The 18,362-nt window shown below is 41.3% G+C and overlaps 2 protein-coding genes across 2 annotated transcripts; both read right to left on the reverse strand.

Annotated features, from left to right (window-relative positions):
• Positions 1 to 547: 547 nt before the first annotated feature.
• Positions 548 to 1,929, reverse strand: LOC120110805 (ethylene-responsive transcription factor ERF034-like). Its single transcript, XM_039126486.1, has one exon. It carries the CDS (start codon positions 1,908 to 1,910, stop codon positions 948 to 950), a length of 963 nt encoding a protein of 320 aa, XP_038982414.1. The 5' UTR covers positions 1,911 to 1,929; the 3' UTR covers positions 548 to 947.
• Positions 1,930 to 11,698: 9,769 nt separating this feature from the next.
• LOC103711665 (chaperone protein dnaJ A6-like) lies at positions 11,699 to 18,068 on the reverse strand. The gene is made up of 8 exons (XM_026806435.2): positions 17,747 to 18,068; positions 17,243 to 17,447; positions 16,857 to 17,022; positions 16,619 to 16,757; positions 13,049 to 13,182; positions 12,829 to 12,971; positions 12,393 to 12,591; positions 11,699 to 12,307 (listed from the first exon to the last, which is right to left on the reverse strand). The coding sequence occupies exons 2-8, from the start codon at positions 17,390 to 17,392 to the stop codon at positions 11,988 to 11,990; spliced, it is 1,251 nt and encodes a 416-aa protein (XP_026662236.1). The 5' UTR covers positions 17,393 to 17,447; positions 17,747 to 18,068; the 3' UTR covers positions 11,699 to 11,987.
• Between the last annotated feature and the right edge of the window lie 294 nt (positions 18,069 to 18,362).

Below are 18,362 nucleotides of genomic sequence, written 5' to 3' on the forward strand. Positions count from 1 at the left end.
CGAATTTACCCTCTCCGCGATCGCCTGTCCTTCGCTATTAATAAGTAAATAATTTCGACCTGGCTTCTTGACACATAGTTAATTCCAAAAGCCAGCTCCCACCAATGAGGGAGTGACATGTGGTTACAGTGACAGGGAGAGGGACTATGTTGAGAGCTTAGTGTGGTCCATCGCATGCACCGCTCACCTCTTTGGACAATTTGTTCACAAGGTAAAAGGGTAAAACTAGGGTAAATGTTAGCCTAATTAATCCACATGAAGATATTATTCTCTGTGCAGAAAGGGAGACCACATATCCTTTTTAATCAATGCAGGCAAGGTCTCGAGTGCAAGAATTTTTGATATGGAGTTTTTTTTTAAATAAATCAGTTAAATTAATCCAATCGCGCATAAATACACCTATAAAAATCAGATATAGATGCTTCTTTAAGCTTTGCAATTAAATAAAGTATTGTGCCCGAGATATTCTCCCATATATATATATATAAAAGAATGAGAAGGGTTTTGAGGGCATCTTCATCACCATGTAATTCCAGTAAAGCATCTATATTCAATGTAAATTGGTTTCCAAATTAAGCAAAGAAAGGCAAATAGATATACAGAATTGAAAGCTTATCATCACCCATGCCTTCACATATTAACACGCAGAAGCTAAGTATATTGATATATATATATATATATATCAGACATAACTATCAGTGCCTAATTTATGTTGAAGAGGTGACGAAGACCCTGCTTGCCAATAGCTACAGGGATTTACCCTGTGAGATCCTTTGGAGAGCAACTGGAAAAGCTGACAAGCGAAAGATTTCGAAGGATTTTTTGAGACTTGATCTGTGTCTTCTGCAAAGCGACGAGAAACGGTGCCTAATTTTGATAGTTTGGACTGCTGATCAGGACTGAGATAGAAATGGTGCCAAATGTGGTAATTAAGATCCTTGGCGGTTTCACAATTCCCACAAGAACGGTTCCTCGAGACGGAATCCGTTGGCGTCCTCCTCGGCCGGAGGCAGCCACGTCGACGAGTAGTAGCAGAACTCATCTCTCAGGTCGAGCAGGAGGTCCGGCAGGTCGAAGAGCGCATCGTCGTGATCGCTAGACGGGGTCGCGGGGGAGCGAGAGGCCGCCGGGACCGCCGCGTCCCGGCACGGGCCGCAGTCAGCAAATGCGGCCGCCGCAGCGAGAGCAGCCGCGGCCTGGATGTCCTTGGGGGAGGCCGTGGCCGGTCGGGGGAGCCTGCCGGCCAGCTCGGGGAAATTGAGGTGTGCGGACTGGCCCTTGATCGCGAGGGCAGCAACGTCATGGGCTCGTGCTGCCATCTCGGCCGTGGCGAAGGTCCCAAGCCAGATCCTCGACTTCTTCCTTGGCTCTCGGATTTCCGACACCCATTTGCCCCAATTGCGCATTCGCACGCCGCGGTAGGTCGGATGCTTGCCGTCCTTGCTGCGCTTCTTAGCCTCGCCGCCGCTGCCCGCCTCCGCACCTCGCTTGGAGCCGCTCTTGGTAGCCTTCTTACCGATCTTCGAATCCTGGCCTAATTCTGGCGAGGCATTGGGACAACAAGAGGTGATGGTGGTGGTGAAGCAAAATGAGTTAGAGGAGGAGGAGGAGGAGGAGGAGGAGGAAGTCGTGGTGGTGGTGGTGGTGGTGGTGGTGCAAGAGGAGGAAGGGGAGGAGGTGGTGTTAGCTTCACCACATTCATGGATGGGTGGCTCTTCCATGATGAGGAGGGCCAAAACCTGCAGGGGAGAGGGAATGTGATGTGAGGAGCTTTTATGAGTGCCCAATGAGAGAGGGCAGCTGTGGAGATCAACAGCAAAATAGGAGAACGGGCCCATGCAAAAAGGAGGTGCGAGAAGCTGTGCTATTACACCACGCTGTCTCTGAGTTTCCTCCGCTTGGGAATCCATATTTTACTACTGGCCCCCATGTTCCTTGAGACAAACAAAACAAGTAGAACTAGGATCATTGCATGCGAGATGGTATGTTCCATGTGCCTTTTGACCCTCTTCGAGTCATTGGAATTCTTTGAATGCCCACAACCAAATAATTGAGCTCCCTCATCAACCCCATGGCAAGGAAGACTCGAGCAATAGCAAACAGTCCGCATATGAGCCATGAGTTCGGACATCCGTCGACTCGTGCTTCTGATCTCACCGATGTGGCTACCTCAACTACTACCTTCAGCCGAACAGCTCACCTTAGCTTTTATTAGCACTCGGCGTGCGCGATTAGCAAAGCACTAGAATACCCACCCCCATACTTATTACTTGATGATGAATTATAATTTTCTTAGGGGCTGCGACGCCATGCGATGTGTTTTCTAATCCAATAAGATCTACGGATCTAACTTTTTTCTCGCGCAAAATCTTTTGACCTCGCATTGGCAACTGGAGGACCGACCCGGGGATTTGTTAACATTAAGAATACATTCCTTGCGGGCTACATTAGTTTAAGCTTACTCAATCAAACAAAGAGAGTGCTTCCTTGTGCAATTCAAGGCAGTATTATAATAAGGGGATTGGCTGTTACATTGTCTTATGCGATTCATTATTTAAATCCCTCACATTGACAATAAATACAAGCTATAACTGGAGTGTAGCATATATATTAGGCAAAAGGAGAAGCTTCTTGTCTTATTTAACCACTGGAGATACTATACTACTCTAAAGTCCGCCAAGGAAACCAACCCATCGAGGTGATTTGTGAGAGTGAAAGCAATGGGAGATCATATTTGAGATTCGACACCGGTAAGAAGGTTAAAATAAGCCAAACCACATAAAATGAGAAGTCTAAGCATAAGTAGTTGGTTGCCAAATGGGGCTCTATGAGGGAAGAGTTCTTCGCTGCACTGCCTTTGCTATGTCTCCTTCCATCGTTTACCCCGACGATGCGAGTAGTGATCATGACTCGGAAAAATTAGTCTGAATCTCCTAATGGCAAGAGGATCTAATGACCAATTGATGAAGTACTCTTTGGCTGCATCACCTGTTTTAGATACAAATACGTCACGCTTGACTTGCATGATAGCCATTAATTTAATTTGGCTCGCCACCTAGAAATGCGTCATCTGGCCCCTTGAACCTTTACTCCCCACATGGGCCTTAATTCCAACTTTAATTAACAATCCACTGCACCTTATTCTCTTAAATAAATCATCCTAGGAGAGCTTTGGCCCCTACCCTTTTCTAATCAAAGTTTGGAAGTGCTTTCTCAGTGCATGCAACAAATAGTCTTGATATGCTATATGATTCATTCACATATTATGAGGACCCATGCGGACATATGTTTAGTTCCACATCGGTTATTCATTGGATAGATATTGGGTACTTATACATGATCAAAGAATCCAAATAATATCTTTTGAATAGTCTTTTTGGGTGAGATCCTGATTAGTTATAAATGATTTCGAAGTGATCTCGGCCTATAGCCTATGTGGAGTAGGAGACGCTGCGACACAAGTTCATGAAGGCTAACTACGGGCCGATTGTGGTGCTTATGATTAGATTTAAATGGATTGAATCCTTAGCCTGACGAGGACGCCAGGACTTAAACAGAGGGAGTATGTGAGGACCCGTACGGGCGTGTGTTTAGTTCCATATTAGTTATTTGCTAAAGAAATTTTGAGTACTTATATAGGACTAAAAAACTCAAAAAATAACTTTCTGCTAGCTATTTTAGATGAGGTTCTGGGTTGTTACGCATTAAGAGCTGCAACGGGTATTAAGAGACAATAACATGGACTAAATAAATTTGATATTGGGAATACAATGACTAGTCTAGATCACGATCTAGCATCTTTTAATAACTCATAGCAAGACTAAAATAATCTCCACCATCACCCTTGCAAGTAGGAAGCTTTTTCAACCATGGAGCACATGAGGCTTCGCATTTATCGAAGATGATGAACGTACGGGCCAACAAATTATAGTAAAAATGCTAGTAGGAGGTCAGCTCATTGAAGACCAAACTAGTGCAGCATTGTTTGCTTAATAAATTGAAATTGGAATTAATGAACAATCATATTAGTGAGTTCGGTGATTAAATTTAGATAGGAGCAATCGAATGTGATAAAAAGCAGAAATATCTGTCAATCTCGTGTCTATGCTGCAGAATAAGCATTCTCTCTCTACAATCTGTAATAAGTATATTATTACATGTAATCCTAGTTTATATTGTTTTAAGCAAGTATAATGGACTTTTAGTGTAATGGAATGTATGAAATCTGAAAATCCATTATTACTGGCTAAAAATGATATAAAGTAGGATTGCGTATATTTTTTATATTAATAAAAATAAGTAATAAAATGTCTTAAGTTGTAAAAAGTCCTGAAAACTATGGATCACTAAGCCATCTCTAAATCTCCAAGAAATTTAACTGTTTGTACAAAACACAAATGCTATCAAATAATCAAGCTCCAATATTTCATGACCTCATAGAATCAACAATAGAGCATGCAACAGAGGTGAACAGAAATGGTATATTAAATAGGAGAGTTTGATGATGATATCATGATTGGACTAATTCTGAATTTTGGAAAAATAAATGATATGAGATTGAGGATAACTCCGCCCAATGAAGAATCTTAGCTTGTTCGGTTCTCTTTTGCGAAGAAGGGGAGAAGGGGGAGGGGGAGAGAGATCAGTCCGCTGAAAGAAGTGCAGTCTCAATGCTTCAGCCAACAGACTAAGCAACTATAAATCTCCAGTTTTTCTTACTTATTTGTTATTAGAGTTATTGCATGACTTAATTCGTCAGATCCTTGTTGCTGAACCATCCTATTAACTGATGCTAAAAAATGCGAACTGTGATCTTGCCTTTCAAATAAGTTATCAAAATTCAACACTGGAAGGTACAAATTATTAATTGAATTTTATAATCATTTACTTGTAAAAATATGAATCAGCGAGATTAAGTAATATATCAGCCTACTTATGTATAGAATCTCAGTTCCATCAAAGAGTGAACCACCAAGGACCCAAATAGTCTACACCATTTTTTTTTCTGGCACGCTTTAAGGGCCAGAAGCTAGCCAGCTTTTTTGGTGGTGATTGAACATAAATTTTATTAGGCGATTAGAAGTGTATCTCTCAAACACATTCAAATCCACCCATGCATGGTTTTGTAGTTAAAAGTCTTCTTACACTGACATGATGCCACATAGGATTAATTGGATGTATGCCTTGATAACAACATCATCGACAGCATTACACCTCAATCAATGCCTTTTGAAATTTGTAGTATGGCCCAACTATTGTTGGCTACGATGTTTCATTCATGTGTGTATGTGTGTGTGTGTGTGTGTGTGTGTGTGTGTGAGAGAGAGAGAGAGAGAGAGAGAGAGAGAGAGAGAAAGAGAGAGCTATAACAGTTACCCGAACCTATGAGACATTGGAAGCTTCTCCGATCAGATAGTTTTTACTTCTTTTGCCACTTTGATAATCTAAATGAGCAATCATGCCACCAAACCTGCGCACTCGTTAGATCAATCATCAATGTATTAAAGTCTCAAGTTTGATACCTCCAGTGGTAGTTGGATGGAATTCATTACTAGCAATGTCAGAGACTTTCTTTTCTGATGTCTTGCATGAGAGAGTTGTGCCTTGTTACCATGATAGCAGCTCTGTATGCCTCGCGTGCTCCACCTCAAAAGTCATGGCCATGTCTTCTTGCATGAAACCGGCAACGAGGTCTATCTCACAGAACTGGACAAGAGAAGGCTCTATAGAAACCAAACTGCACCTTCGATACGAAGCATTAATTATTTTTCTTTCTTATGCTAAGAGTACAGAGGGGGCTCACCTTACTCCACTGGCCCTCACCTTATCTTGCCCAAAAGCTTAAACAGCAGCAAGACATGAGATTAAGAAAAAGAAAAAGTAAAAAGAAAAACAGCAAGAAATGCGCTCACCGCTCAGTATATATAGGACTTGCAAATTGTCTTATACCCTCTTTTGATAACTTGTCATTTGTTTTATAGCCTAAAACTTGTTCCAATGATCATATCACTTTGCCTAACAACCAGAACCTAAGGTGAAAATTTCGAGTGAGGTACATCCTAAGTATTAGGATCTAAATAGTTATAGTATGGGTGTGTCTCTTCTTTTTTTAGTTTTCCAAAAATAATACCATTGAGTGTATTTGACGCATTGGAGTAATTAAAAGGGAAGGATAATTCGATGGTTGGTTGTGATCATCTCAAACAGACTTTGGTCGAAATATTTCTTTTACTTCTTTCTCATGGAGGGAAAAATGACAAACTACCATGGAGAATTTACAAAGAAATTGTTAACATGAATAAAAAATGCGAGACAAAATGGAGATAAAAAAAAAAAGAAAATAGTTTTATGAACTATCAAACCATAGATCCCTTTCGGGCTTCTGCCCAGTTCATTCCTCAGAAAAGCCATAGATCTTTTTCCCCTTGCAGTAGTAGATATATGTACAAGATACTGTGTCTGAGCTAGCGACTGAAAGAAAAGTCACAACCTAAAGAGGGGACTCATCACTGTTCAAATTCTTAGTAGCACGTTGGCTGATCAGTAGTTTGACACCAAATAACTTTTTGTGCTAAACCATGTGCGTGTTTACTTACCTTTTTGATGGATTCAATCATTCAATCTTGGCTGCAAAGCTTTTCTTGTCCACGTTCTCACCAACTTCAACAGTTTATCCTTTGAAATAGATTTGTTTACATGCACAAAGGTGAGATAAAGTGATTAAGCATCATGCAATCTCGCCTATGCTTTGAGAGACATTGGAAAGCCTCTTTAAGATGGAAGTAGATTCCGATGAGCGTCTTCAATTTGTTTTTGTCGACAAATGACTCTATATATTTCAGTTCCCGAAACGTAAGTGGTTAAACAAATTCAAAGTTCATTAACTTTTAACCAATATGTGTCCATTCTAATAAGCCTTTTCTTTTCCCATGAAGCTAATTCCATTGGTTGTCCGTAGGTGCAACTGTGCGAGTGTTGGAATGTTATACATGGCATAAAGATGGTTTGAATGTCACACCAAAATTTCAATGGTAAAAGTTGCCTCCTCTTCCCTTCAACACACACACACACACACACACACACACACAAAAAAAACTCTCTCATACACAGACGCAGACGCACACAAACATACACAGCTCTTCTCTGCCCGTACGTAGCCACAGAAGGAGAAAATTTTTCCTTATTTTTTTTTAAGAACGAAAGCTTGAAGGGCTGCAAAAAAAATAAAAAGAACAAAAAACGTCTGGTGAGATCAGTATACTCCTTTTCTGTTCGAAAATAGGTGTAAAAAAAATCAGATTTCTTTTTTGCTAATGAACAATCTTTTGCTCTTAAATCCTTTCACCCGAATGGAGAAAAAAATTTGTTGTTGCCTCTACTGCCATCAAGGGAGGGATATCAATGTTATGCCACTTCTAGAATCGCCCGCATTGGCGCCGTACGTTCTACCAACCTCTACTGCTATAATCACCACTAAATTTTATTATTTTATTTAAAAAATAAATATTAATAGTAACTAGGATTTTTTTCTTTTTCTCAAATATGTTATTTAATTACTAAAAAAAGAACAATGATGCTAGAAGAGAACCGGCATTTGCACATCAGTACAAAGAATGCCTAGCCTCTTGGGTCTTCTAGAGGACCCCACCTAAGTATTGGACAATAAATAAGGCGACTCAGTCAGCAATCTTATTTACCTCTTGGTAGACATGAGTAGCTCGGAATATACTGCAATCCCTCGTCAACTTACGGATGTTTTGTAAAAGCAAGTGCCCATCGTCAGTCCTAAGCTAGCCCCAGATCTACTTGATCACCATGGTAAAATCCCCTTCGAGCTGGATGTTATATCCTCCTAAAACAAGCCTTGCATAAGTAAAGCCTTCCTAGACAACTCTCGGCTCCACTCTAAGGATGGAAGTATCATAAATACGCCAACCCCTAGCCATGACAAGTCTGGAATCGTGATTCCTGATCACAAAACCAGCTCCTCTCCTACTATCGCTATTGGTCACACTGTCGTCGAAGTTCACCTTAAGAAAACTTGGAAGTGGGGGCTACCAAAAGATAAAGAACACCCGGTTTGTTGTAAAAGCTGCATGGGAGTTTTAGATGTCCCTTGTCCCAGGTGCAGCATAAGAAAGAGGCTGGGTGATTTCAGAGCATGCAGTAGAGACCTGTCAGCCGCGGTCCTCGGATGTTGCCTTTTGTTTTTGAAGACTCGAGTATTTTTGTCCAGCCAGATGAGGTAGGCCATGTAAGCACACCTAACACCCCAAACAATAGTAGTAGGGCTCCTCATGGATCCCTTTAGGTAATCAAGGAAGGTTTCAACCGGAGACGTGGACAGCATAAAGCTTGAGATAGCCCCGACCCCTCTCCAAATCAGAACCACCCACAAACATCCAAACAGAACATGGGCAATGGACTCCTTGAACTTTGGACATCCATCACATGCAGGACTAAGCCTCAACCCCTGTCTGGCCAGTATGCCCCTGGTCGGCAGACAACTCCATGCTATCTTCTAAATGAATAGGGAAACACGAGAGTGAATGTGAAGCCTCCAGATCCAACCTCCATCCATCCGTAGAGCCACCTCAGCTCTGACCACGTCACAAAGGTCACTAGCTCTCACCTTCGACCTGTCTGTCGATCTTTAGACTCTCTTGTCTCCAACCCCTTAAGTGGGAATCGATAGAGCCAGGACTCTCTCAGCCAACTAAGCCCCGAAGATTTGCTAGATGACAACCTCATTCCACCTTATCTTCCTCAGGATGAACATGTCACAAACCTTGAGGTCGATCATGGTAGGCCATAGAAAAAACGGGTGCCCCATTATCCATCTATCATCCATCACATCTATCGACTGGCCGTCTCCTATAGACCATCTGATGCTAGGGAGCACCAATAAGGTACGAGCACATATCTCCCTCTAGATGAATGAGCCATGTCACCCAACCTGAAAGTCGGAAACCATAGTCCGCATACCATATTTAACTCTCATCAAGATACTCCAGAGATTCTCAAGCTCGAAAAGGTATCTAGCTACATGTCTAGCAACAAGGAGTTCTCTTCTCATGAGCAAGGGATCGAATGAATGCCTAACCCTCCACTGCTAAGAGGCTGACAAACAACCTCCCAAGCCACCAGGTGAACTCCACCTCTGCCCTCCCGTCTGCCCCAGATGAAACTCATGAAGATCTGCTCCAAGTTTTTCAATGGTGCCTTGGGCACATTGGTGTTAGATAACAGATAGATCAGACCCAAATTGAGGATAGACCACACTAGAGTGACTCTACCCATCTTAAAAAGTGCGCTCGACTACCACCCCTTGAGCCTTTGCTCGATACCCGTTCAATGGTAGTGCAGTCCGACCTGCAAAGGCGTCTTTCAGTGATAGGCACCTCCAGATACCTCCAAGTTCCCTCCTGCTCCCCCACACCTGAGGCTTCCTTAATGATAGACCTAAGCCGCAGCTTGATCTTTGAAGTAAAATAAATGGTTGACTTGGCTAGGTTGACCTGCTGCCTAAATGTTATACATCCTCCAAGATCCTCTTGATCACTCGTGCATCCTGCCTCAGCCCGAGAGTTAGCATAGAAGCAAAAAAGGAGATGCGAAATTGAGACAGAAGACAGTGTAGGCCTATAGGCCTCAAGGACCTGAGTCACAAAAGCTGCCTGGAGGGCTCTAGACAAGGCATTAGCACATATAATGAAGAAAAAAGGAGAAAGTTGACAACCTTGTCGAAGCCCGACCATAGACTTGAAGAAGGGCGTAAGTGTGCTGTTCTCTAGGATAACGAAGGAAGGAGCCTGGACACAACTCATAATCCATCTGATCGATACCTCATGAAAACCAAAGCTCTCCAATGAGTGAATCAAAAAATGTCAACTCATGTGATCGTAGGCCCTCTTCATGTCAAGCTTGACTCCCATCAAACTTCTTTGGCATAGAGCTCTCTAGAAATCATATATAAACTCCTGGACAATGAAGATATTATCGGAGATGTTGTGACTCCCAACAAAGGCCTCCTGCTTATGGCTGATGAGCCAAGGTAGGAATTTCCTCAGCCTAGATACTAGGATCTTTATAGTGGCTTTATAAAGGGTGGTACATAGGCTGATTAGTCTATAGTGACCTGGCTCCATAGTATCCTGCCATTTTAGGATCAGTGTGATAAAAGTCCTCTTTCAGGCCCTAAGTATCAAGGTCGTCCCAAAAAACTACTGGATAACTGCAATCACTTCCTATCGAATAATAGCCCAATATTTTCTGAAGAAAATTGAAGAAAAATCATTCGGCCCGAAGCCTTGTCCTCTACCAAGAACCAAATAGCATTCTAAACTTTTCTAGCCGTAATCGGGATGACAAGAGTATTGTTCTCCTCCTCTGACACTCTCTTCGTTAATGCTAGCCCGAAAAAGAGGGGAAGGGCTGATTCTCGCTACTCGATGAGCCTTCGGTAGGTCTTTAGCGCCGATCCTCACTGCCAGAGGAGTCCTCGGTCAATCTCGCACTCCAGTCACTCATCTTTCACCGCTCGCACTCCGGTCTCTCATCTTTCACTGCTCATCATCCATTTGACAGAAAGACTCAACCACCGCATGGAAATTAAAGCGCTCTCCTACCGGTCGCACAAGGCGGGTCCCCTCTCAAACCTTCTATATTTTTCTTCTTTTACCACTTTATGTGTGGTTCTGAAGGAAGGTTTTTTATGTTGTAGGTGGAATTACGGGCGCGATGTGTGCCTGCGAGGCCTGGTACATAGATAACCTAAGTTTCTTAAGCTAAACTGCTTACATTTGGCCTTCCAGTCTCAAGAGGGAAGATATTCCTGCCCGTAGTGACTGCAAAATGGACCAATAAATACAGCCGTTAAACATACCCATACGTGGTTAGTCTAATTAGCTCGATCCACCATAATCACATAGTGGAATAGCTACAGTGGCCATAACGAATGCCGGCGAACAACATCAATACCTAATCCCCAGCAGTCTTCGTTCGTTCTTCCGTCCAAATCGCCATGCACCGAATTCCCACTAGTTCTACAGAGGGACTGGCTGAGCTCGTACCACAACCCTTGCACCGAATTCCCATTAGTTCTACAGACGGAAGGTACATCATTCAACGAACTTCCTGTGCTATTCTCTAACCCATTACTCTGCCAACCAACCATAATCGTCTGTATTTCTTTGACCCACCCAGATGGAAGGGTAATCCACTTCAATTAACTTGTAGAGGAGATTTGGAAAAGAAAAAGAAAATGGGGAAAAGGAACCAAAAGCTACGTATCTGCCACGCGCCTATGATTTAGAGGCTCCATCCCCAGCAGCATCTGTGTCCATGGCTCAAAGCGGCAGCAGGAGCAGAAGTTCATTTGACCAACTTTTCGGTCCCAAAAGAGAACTTGTAGAATATGAATATAAGCATCATCAGCGCCTATGTTCATCCGACTTTTTTCCCCAAAAACCTTCCAAGCAAAACGCAGGAATGGTCCGACTTGATGAACCATCTCCGATTTTTAATCTTCCTCCACTTAGACTCATCCTGGGACTCAAGAAATGGTAATTTATTTCAATAGAAACAGAATGACGACGGGCCATGAGCGAAGAGCGCCACAAATGGTCCCACTCAAGTAGAGGCAGAACCATAAACAATGAATTATTTGACAAGAAAATAAAGGAAGAATGATGCATCCTTCTCGAGGCACAGACCAGCCATGCTTATAGCACATGTATGGCCAGAACGAGTCATATTTAATCAAGGTCTGGAAAGCAATAAAGTTGACATAAGCAACAACCAGTAGCACTCCACGAGAATCACAACAGAAAAGAAGACAATCCATGATTCCAACTACCCCTATGGTTCACAGGTACATTAATACTAAAGTAGAGAGGAAAGCAGGAGAATATTTAAGTCCCTATGCAGCAAGAAAGAAAAGCCAAGATACCCATATTGCGAGAGAGGATGGCGACCTAAGGGTGAACTTATTGCTGGGCGCACTGCACCCTTGGAGCTGCATCTTCGTCTTCATCATAGGCTTCTTGCTGCTGCTGCTGCTGCTTTCGCCTCATCTCCTCTTCAATATTGACATCATATAGAGTGGTCTCCTCACACTCATCCAGCTCCATGTCCGACAAGCGGTTGCTAGGTCTTGGCGGCAAGAAGGTCTCCAGCGTGCGGCATTGATCGGTAGAGAGCATCCCTGAATCTGGAAATTCAACATTGAATTGGATGTACAGGCGACCCCTCATGAAGGGTCTACCATGATGAGGCATTCCCTCATCATTGATTGCTTTAGATTGACCTGATTGGAGAGCAAAGTTATACAGTGGTTGAAGGAAAATCATCAGCCTAGATCAAACTCATGTTTAAAAGAACTAAAAACATACCAGGCTTAACAACTTCGCCTGGATTTGACTTAATGAGCAGCTGTCTGCCATCAAGATGGGTCAGAGCAAACTGGAAGCCACAGAGTGCCTCGGTCAGACTGAGCGTATGTTCCACGTAAAGATCATCATATTTCCTCTTAAATTTGGGGTGCTCCTTTTGTTGCAGCACAAATACAATATCTCCTGTCACTGTGTCAGGCTACAAACATGCATTTTATATAATTAGGCAACAGAGAGATCTGAAAATTCCGAGAATAGCATGCAAGTTAGATTAACAAACTTTATCCAACAGGCATCAGTGTACAGGAAAAGAAAATCGAAGAGTATAAGAAAATAATACTGACTAGGTTGACATTAGATGTAACAGCATAATGCCCTAGTGAACAGCCAAAAAAAAAATAGTAGTTTATATTTTTTAAAAAAAAAACATGCTTACAGCTTCATCAGCTTCTCCTTGGAATACAATCTTCTGACTATGTTGCATTCCTTTCTCGACATGCACCTCCAATACTTTCTTCTCCTGGGAAACCTTGTTCCCTTTGCATTGCGGACACTTGTCTTTATCACTGATGACCTCACCTGCATTACAGTATATTTAGGAGATAAAACTGAAGCAAACAATTCTTACTTGCACCAAGAGTATATATATGCCACACCTGAGCCTTTGCATTCAGGACAAGCATGCTGCATCTGTTGAATCATGCCTAGTCCAATCTGTCTAGTTACCGTCCTCACTCCTGTACCTTGACATCCATAACATCTTCCTGATACCCCGCTCTTTGAGCCCTTTCTGTTATGATGAACAAAAAGTACAAATAACTATCGTAAATATTGACTGAAAAACAAATATTAATGAGCACAGTAATGACTATCTTATAAAACTTTTGTATTCAGTTAAATGTGAAATCATGTTTGAAGTATCAAAGCATTAGTATGCCGGGCATGCGTGGTGTGTGCACTTGCTCTGAGTCAAAGAATATAGCACATAGGGACAGGAAGAAGTAAATTAAGCATGCACAGGTTGCACCAACTTCCACCCCAGATAAAGTAAATTATTAGCATGCAGCATAAAAAGCGTTAGTATCATCACTATGATGCAGCAAAGAACCTAATGTGCATACAAAATTTCAACATATTCCCCAACCACATGAGCTTACAATCACAAGCAGTAGTTGCACATATACAGCAACAAGTCACATGGCTTCCAAGTTATCTTAAGATATCAAATCTACCACTGGCATGGTGAATTCATTAATCTATTCTAATGAACCTTCTTTAAAGAAGAAGAAGAATATGTTCTGAAATATTAAATTGTAACTTTAAATAATAGAATAATTGATTTGATCCAACTATAAAATTAAATTGCAAATGCAAATTTCAGTGAGTCATTTCATGTTCCCAAATCATGCAAGTGCCAATCCTACCTAATCTGTATCCATTCTTCATTTAGATAATCATAATAGCTGCATCAATTATGGTCCGAATTTCAAACATCTTATATTGTGCTTGAATTCAGATTACTTATCATAATTTCACAGCCAGCCAACTTACATCCTGAACACTATAATCCAAACCTAATAGGATGTACAATTCTTGACTGCCGAGCTATCCGAGCGGCACAGCATCATCATCAGTCGAAAAAACAGTCTTAAAGCATCAAGTGCATGACAAATCAATGTCCCGCCATAATACAGAAGCTCAGGAACAGGATAGAATATAATGATCAGCTTCCAGTTACTAAATAGGCATTAAAGTCTCATATTTATTCATTAATTATATCTCCTACTTTGCATGCTAAACCAGGTGCCACTGCAAAGGTAAATATCTGCTTACACTCAATGTACATTCAGCTAGGGTATATGTCCTCCGATAACACAATAGCCTTTAAATGTTACACATGCACCACTAGTATAGTGCACTGAGACAATCGATGATGTATCATCAACATTATCATAACAAGAGCAAAATATTCAATGCCATTGTTAGTCTATAAAAAAGATAGACATGATCAGGCTAAACACCATGTGATTTCCCATTGTCAAACACCCTCTTTTCTATCTATTATGGCATCCCACTACACCATTTACCTAATATCTTCCATCCCAGCGAGCGCACATATTCCTTTGAAGCTGCTGTTTATCTCATAGCCCATGCAACATCCTTCCTCAATTTATCTTTACATTAATCTCTTATACATTACACTGTCATGTTATTCATCTTCTCTTTGTCTTCATGAATTTTGTATAAACTTCCTTTTTCAAACCAACCTAGCCACAACAGGTCTAATCTCGAAGAACATATATTCCCATTCTACCCAGATTTATCTCTCTTTCACAAGGGGAATATTTCTATTCCATTTAATCATTCCTTGAATTTCTGTAACATTATCTGATTTCTGCTCAATCTCGTCGCATTCCTTTTTCCTACTCCTTGACATAAGAAGAATGCTGTTCTGCCTTTATGGAAATTGAGGATCCAATCTTAACCATGGTACAGGACCTTGACTCCATACATGATATTCATATGATCAGACCATTCCAACAAAGAAACTGTAGCCCAACAGGAAATTCATCTTATTATCTTCACTAGCCTTTTGTAATTACATTTTTTCCATTTCCTTGTGCTTTCCTTCTTGCTGTCCCTAATCTTCATTTCCGCATGGATCTATCATTCTCCAATCCTCTCCTCCCAACTTGTTTCCTTTATAACTAATCCGAACAACTTCATCCTTTGGAAGGGCTTTATTCGCATCTATCTTCACGGTAGAAATACAAGTTACCGAATTAATGGAAGCATTCCTGCCCTCAAGAACTTATTACAAATCATCAAGAAAATGGAAAAATCTTATACTCAAAATTATATACAATCCAGCATATAATAAGTGGACTGTGAAGGATTAAATGCCTGCGAGATGGATCAATGCCACTTCTATAAATGATCAACCTGTCAAGATTGTAAGATTATCTCCATGAGTAGTTGTTGCAGCCTTATAAAGAAAATTGATGCACCTAAAAGTAGACTTCCAAGATTGCATGACAGGGGAACTTTGCAAGGACAAAACTTTATAAAATTATATCTGAACCAAGTTGAAATAAAGTAGTTTTTCGAGGACCTTAATGATAAATGCAATATTTCTCGTGGCCTTGGTTTCTTGCAATCCTTTCAATATTTGATATGCCAAACTTTTGAGACAACAGGTAAGTCCATTTAGGCTCTTCCATTACACGCATACATACACACATGCATGCGTGTGTGTGCACACGCACGCACAGAGAGAGAGAGAGAGAGAGAGAGAGGTCCCTTCTCAATAATTACACAATGTTCGCATTACCGACTAGAATCTTCAGCAACAATAAAAAATGGCCAATAGGCATGACAGGAGCAAGGATGAAAGCATCAGCTATGCCAGTTCAAGGCATCACACACCTACCATGCCAGGATTGGACCAGCGCATGGTACAATAATGCATTTTATCTACCATGCCAAGCCAGCACTCTTGCAGTGATAAAACCCTTAAGCAGGAAACATGGGAACCTTCACAGTGGAGAACAGATATCCTAAAATCAGCACAAGCATACCATCCTTACCACCCTAAACTTTCAGGGACCTCAATCTTCAGGTGGAGATGACAAATTGCAAATATATAAATAGTTAGTGTGTGCATATCTTCTTGTTTATATTTGACACATTTTGCATATTTATGGCATAAACAAAGAAAAAGCCTAAAATAACTGAAAAATATTCCTAAAATATAGCAGATTCTAGTCCGAAACTTGTAGATATTCTTTTTCATTCAGCAATAGTGGAAAATGATACAATCTGAAATACTTAATTATATTTCTATCATGTTACAACAAAATATCACTCTGTTTATGTCACATGAAATTTTGCAAGATTATGGGCAACAGTAGCAGCTACTTTCATGGAAAATAGAATAATGACTACCTCATGTTAAAGGAAAGACAAAGAAAGAAGAACAAAATACAATTCAAAGTGAAAAATCCATCTCAGATAACCTTACATGGAAAGGCTGACAGCAATATTAAGAGACTGGACTTAGACAAATATATATTACAAAAATTAATATTTGATAAGTTTGAATCCGATAGAATATACCAGAACAAAGTATTAACAATTAATTTTTACATTGAGTTTGATAATGCTATCACATAATTAAGGGAGTAACATATTGATTCCAAAATATATAAAATTTGTATGAAATATACCCTTTGCACTTTGCACACAGTACATTTCTCGACAACGAAAGCTTCTTGGTTGTTCCATTATACAAGTCTTCCAGGGACACCTTTAGAGAATGAACAACATCTTCACCTCGTCTCTGCCTACGACCTCTTGAGCTGCCACCTTTAGATCAAACATGATACAAAAATACAAATGATTAGCACCATTGCCTGCTTCAAAAAAATAAAAGGCAAAGGAATCTGAGTTTGTGCTTTCACTCACCACCAAAAGCACCACCACCAAAGAATTGCTCGAATATATCAAACGGATTGTGAGAAGTGCCGCCTCCACCCATTCCCTCTTTAAGCGCATCTTCCCCATATTCATCATAGATTTCTCTCTTTTCAGGATCACTGAGAACTTCATAGGCTTGAGCCAGCTCCTTAAACTGATATAATAGCAATAAAAGAAAGCAAACGAAAGATAGCAGTGTCAACAAACATCGAGAATACCAGCACCGATATCTAGGGTTCATGATGTGCGAGCCATTATGACTACTAAAACCTAGAACATATTACAATCTCCCATAGATTTAATGGCTCGAAGCTATCAAATAATCATCAATCTCCGAGAGAAAGTAGGGCATAAACTAGAGGAAATCGGCTTACCTTTTCCGGATCTCCACCCTTGTCCGGGTGGTTCTTTATGGCGGCTTTCCTGTAAGCCTTCTTCAGCTCATCCGGGCTCGCATGTTTCGAAACACCGAGAATCTCATAGTACTTGGTGTTATCGCTTCTCCTCGGACCACGTCCAAACATGATTGCCGATCTCTCTCAACCTCTCGATCTCCAACTCCTTTCGAGCCTCTAAATACTAAACAACGAACAATCCCAAATCCATATAAGGAACTTTTCCTCCGAAATTCCGTCAAATCAAGAGATCTACGACAGCAAACAATCCCAAACCCTGAAACCCTTACCCCAAAATCCTTCGCAGAATGCTTTCGAAATAGATTAGGAGAGAATAAAGGGGAAAAACAAAAACTAGATTCAAAACCTGTCGACTTGCCCAGTAGAATCAGAAAAAGAAGATCTTTCCACAGAATTGCTACTCGAGAATCTTATTGAGAGATAGAGAGAGAGGGAAATCATGAAAACACCGGGAAAGATTACCTAAATAGAGATCGGGGACGAAACCCTAGCCCGATTGGAATAGGGAATTGATCGGTGGTCGGTGGACGATGGAGGCGGCGTGAGAATAACAAAGGTAGATGAGGTCTCAGAAGCAATCACGGCCTCACGGGGAGAGGGGGAGAGAATCCGCTGCGGGCGAGACTTAAGTAGGACCCCCGGTCCCAGCGCGGCTGCGGAGTGGAGCGTGCGGTTAGATCGTGGCCGTCCGATGGGACGGATCGGACGGTGGGGCCACCCCAGGGAGGGTGCTAGGGGGGTTTCCTTGCAGGCCCCTCGGAATCCGTGGGCCGCTGCCTTTCGTTGAACGAGGAGGGCAAACGTAAACGTCAGCCGGCGGTCCGGTGATCCGCGGTATCGGTAAAGTTGGTGACGTGGATGCACAAGAACGGCACAATTATTGTTTTTCTTGTTTTTTTATTTTTTTAATGAATACTCACCCAAATATCGAATTTGCATAAATATTTTTCTAAAATTAATATTTACATGTATACCCTCGTAAAACACTTATTTTGCTATTTTTTTTCTTATTTTTACATATATACCCACGCTTTCAAATGCTTTTAGAAAACTAACAATTTATATTAAAATAACTAAA

Source organism: Phoenix dactylifera, chromosome 5 (genome assembly GCF_009389715.1).
Source record: "Phoenix dactylifera cultivar Barhee BC4 chromosome 5, palm_55x_up_171113_PBpolish2nd_filt_p, whole genome shotgun sequence".
Taxonomy (NCBI): domain Eukaryota; kingdom Viridiplantae; phylum Streptophyta; class Magnoliopsida; order Arecales; family Arecaceae; genus Phoenix; species Phoenix dactylifera.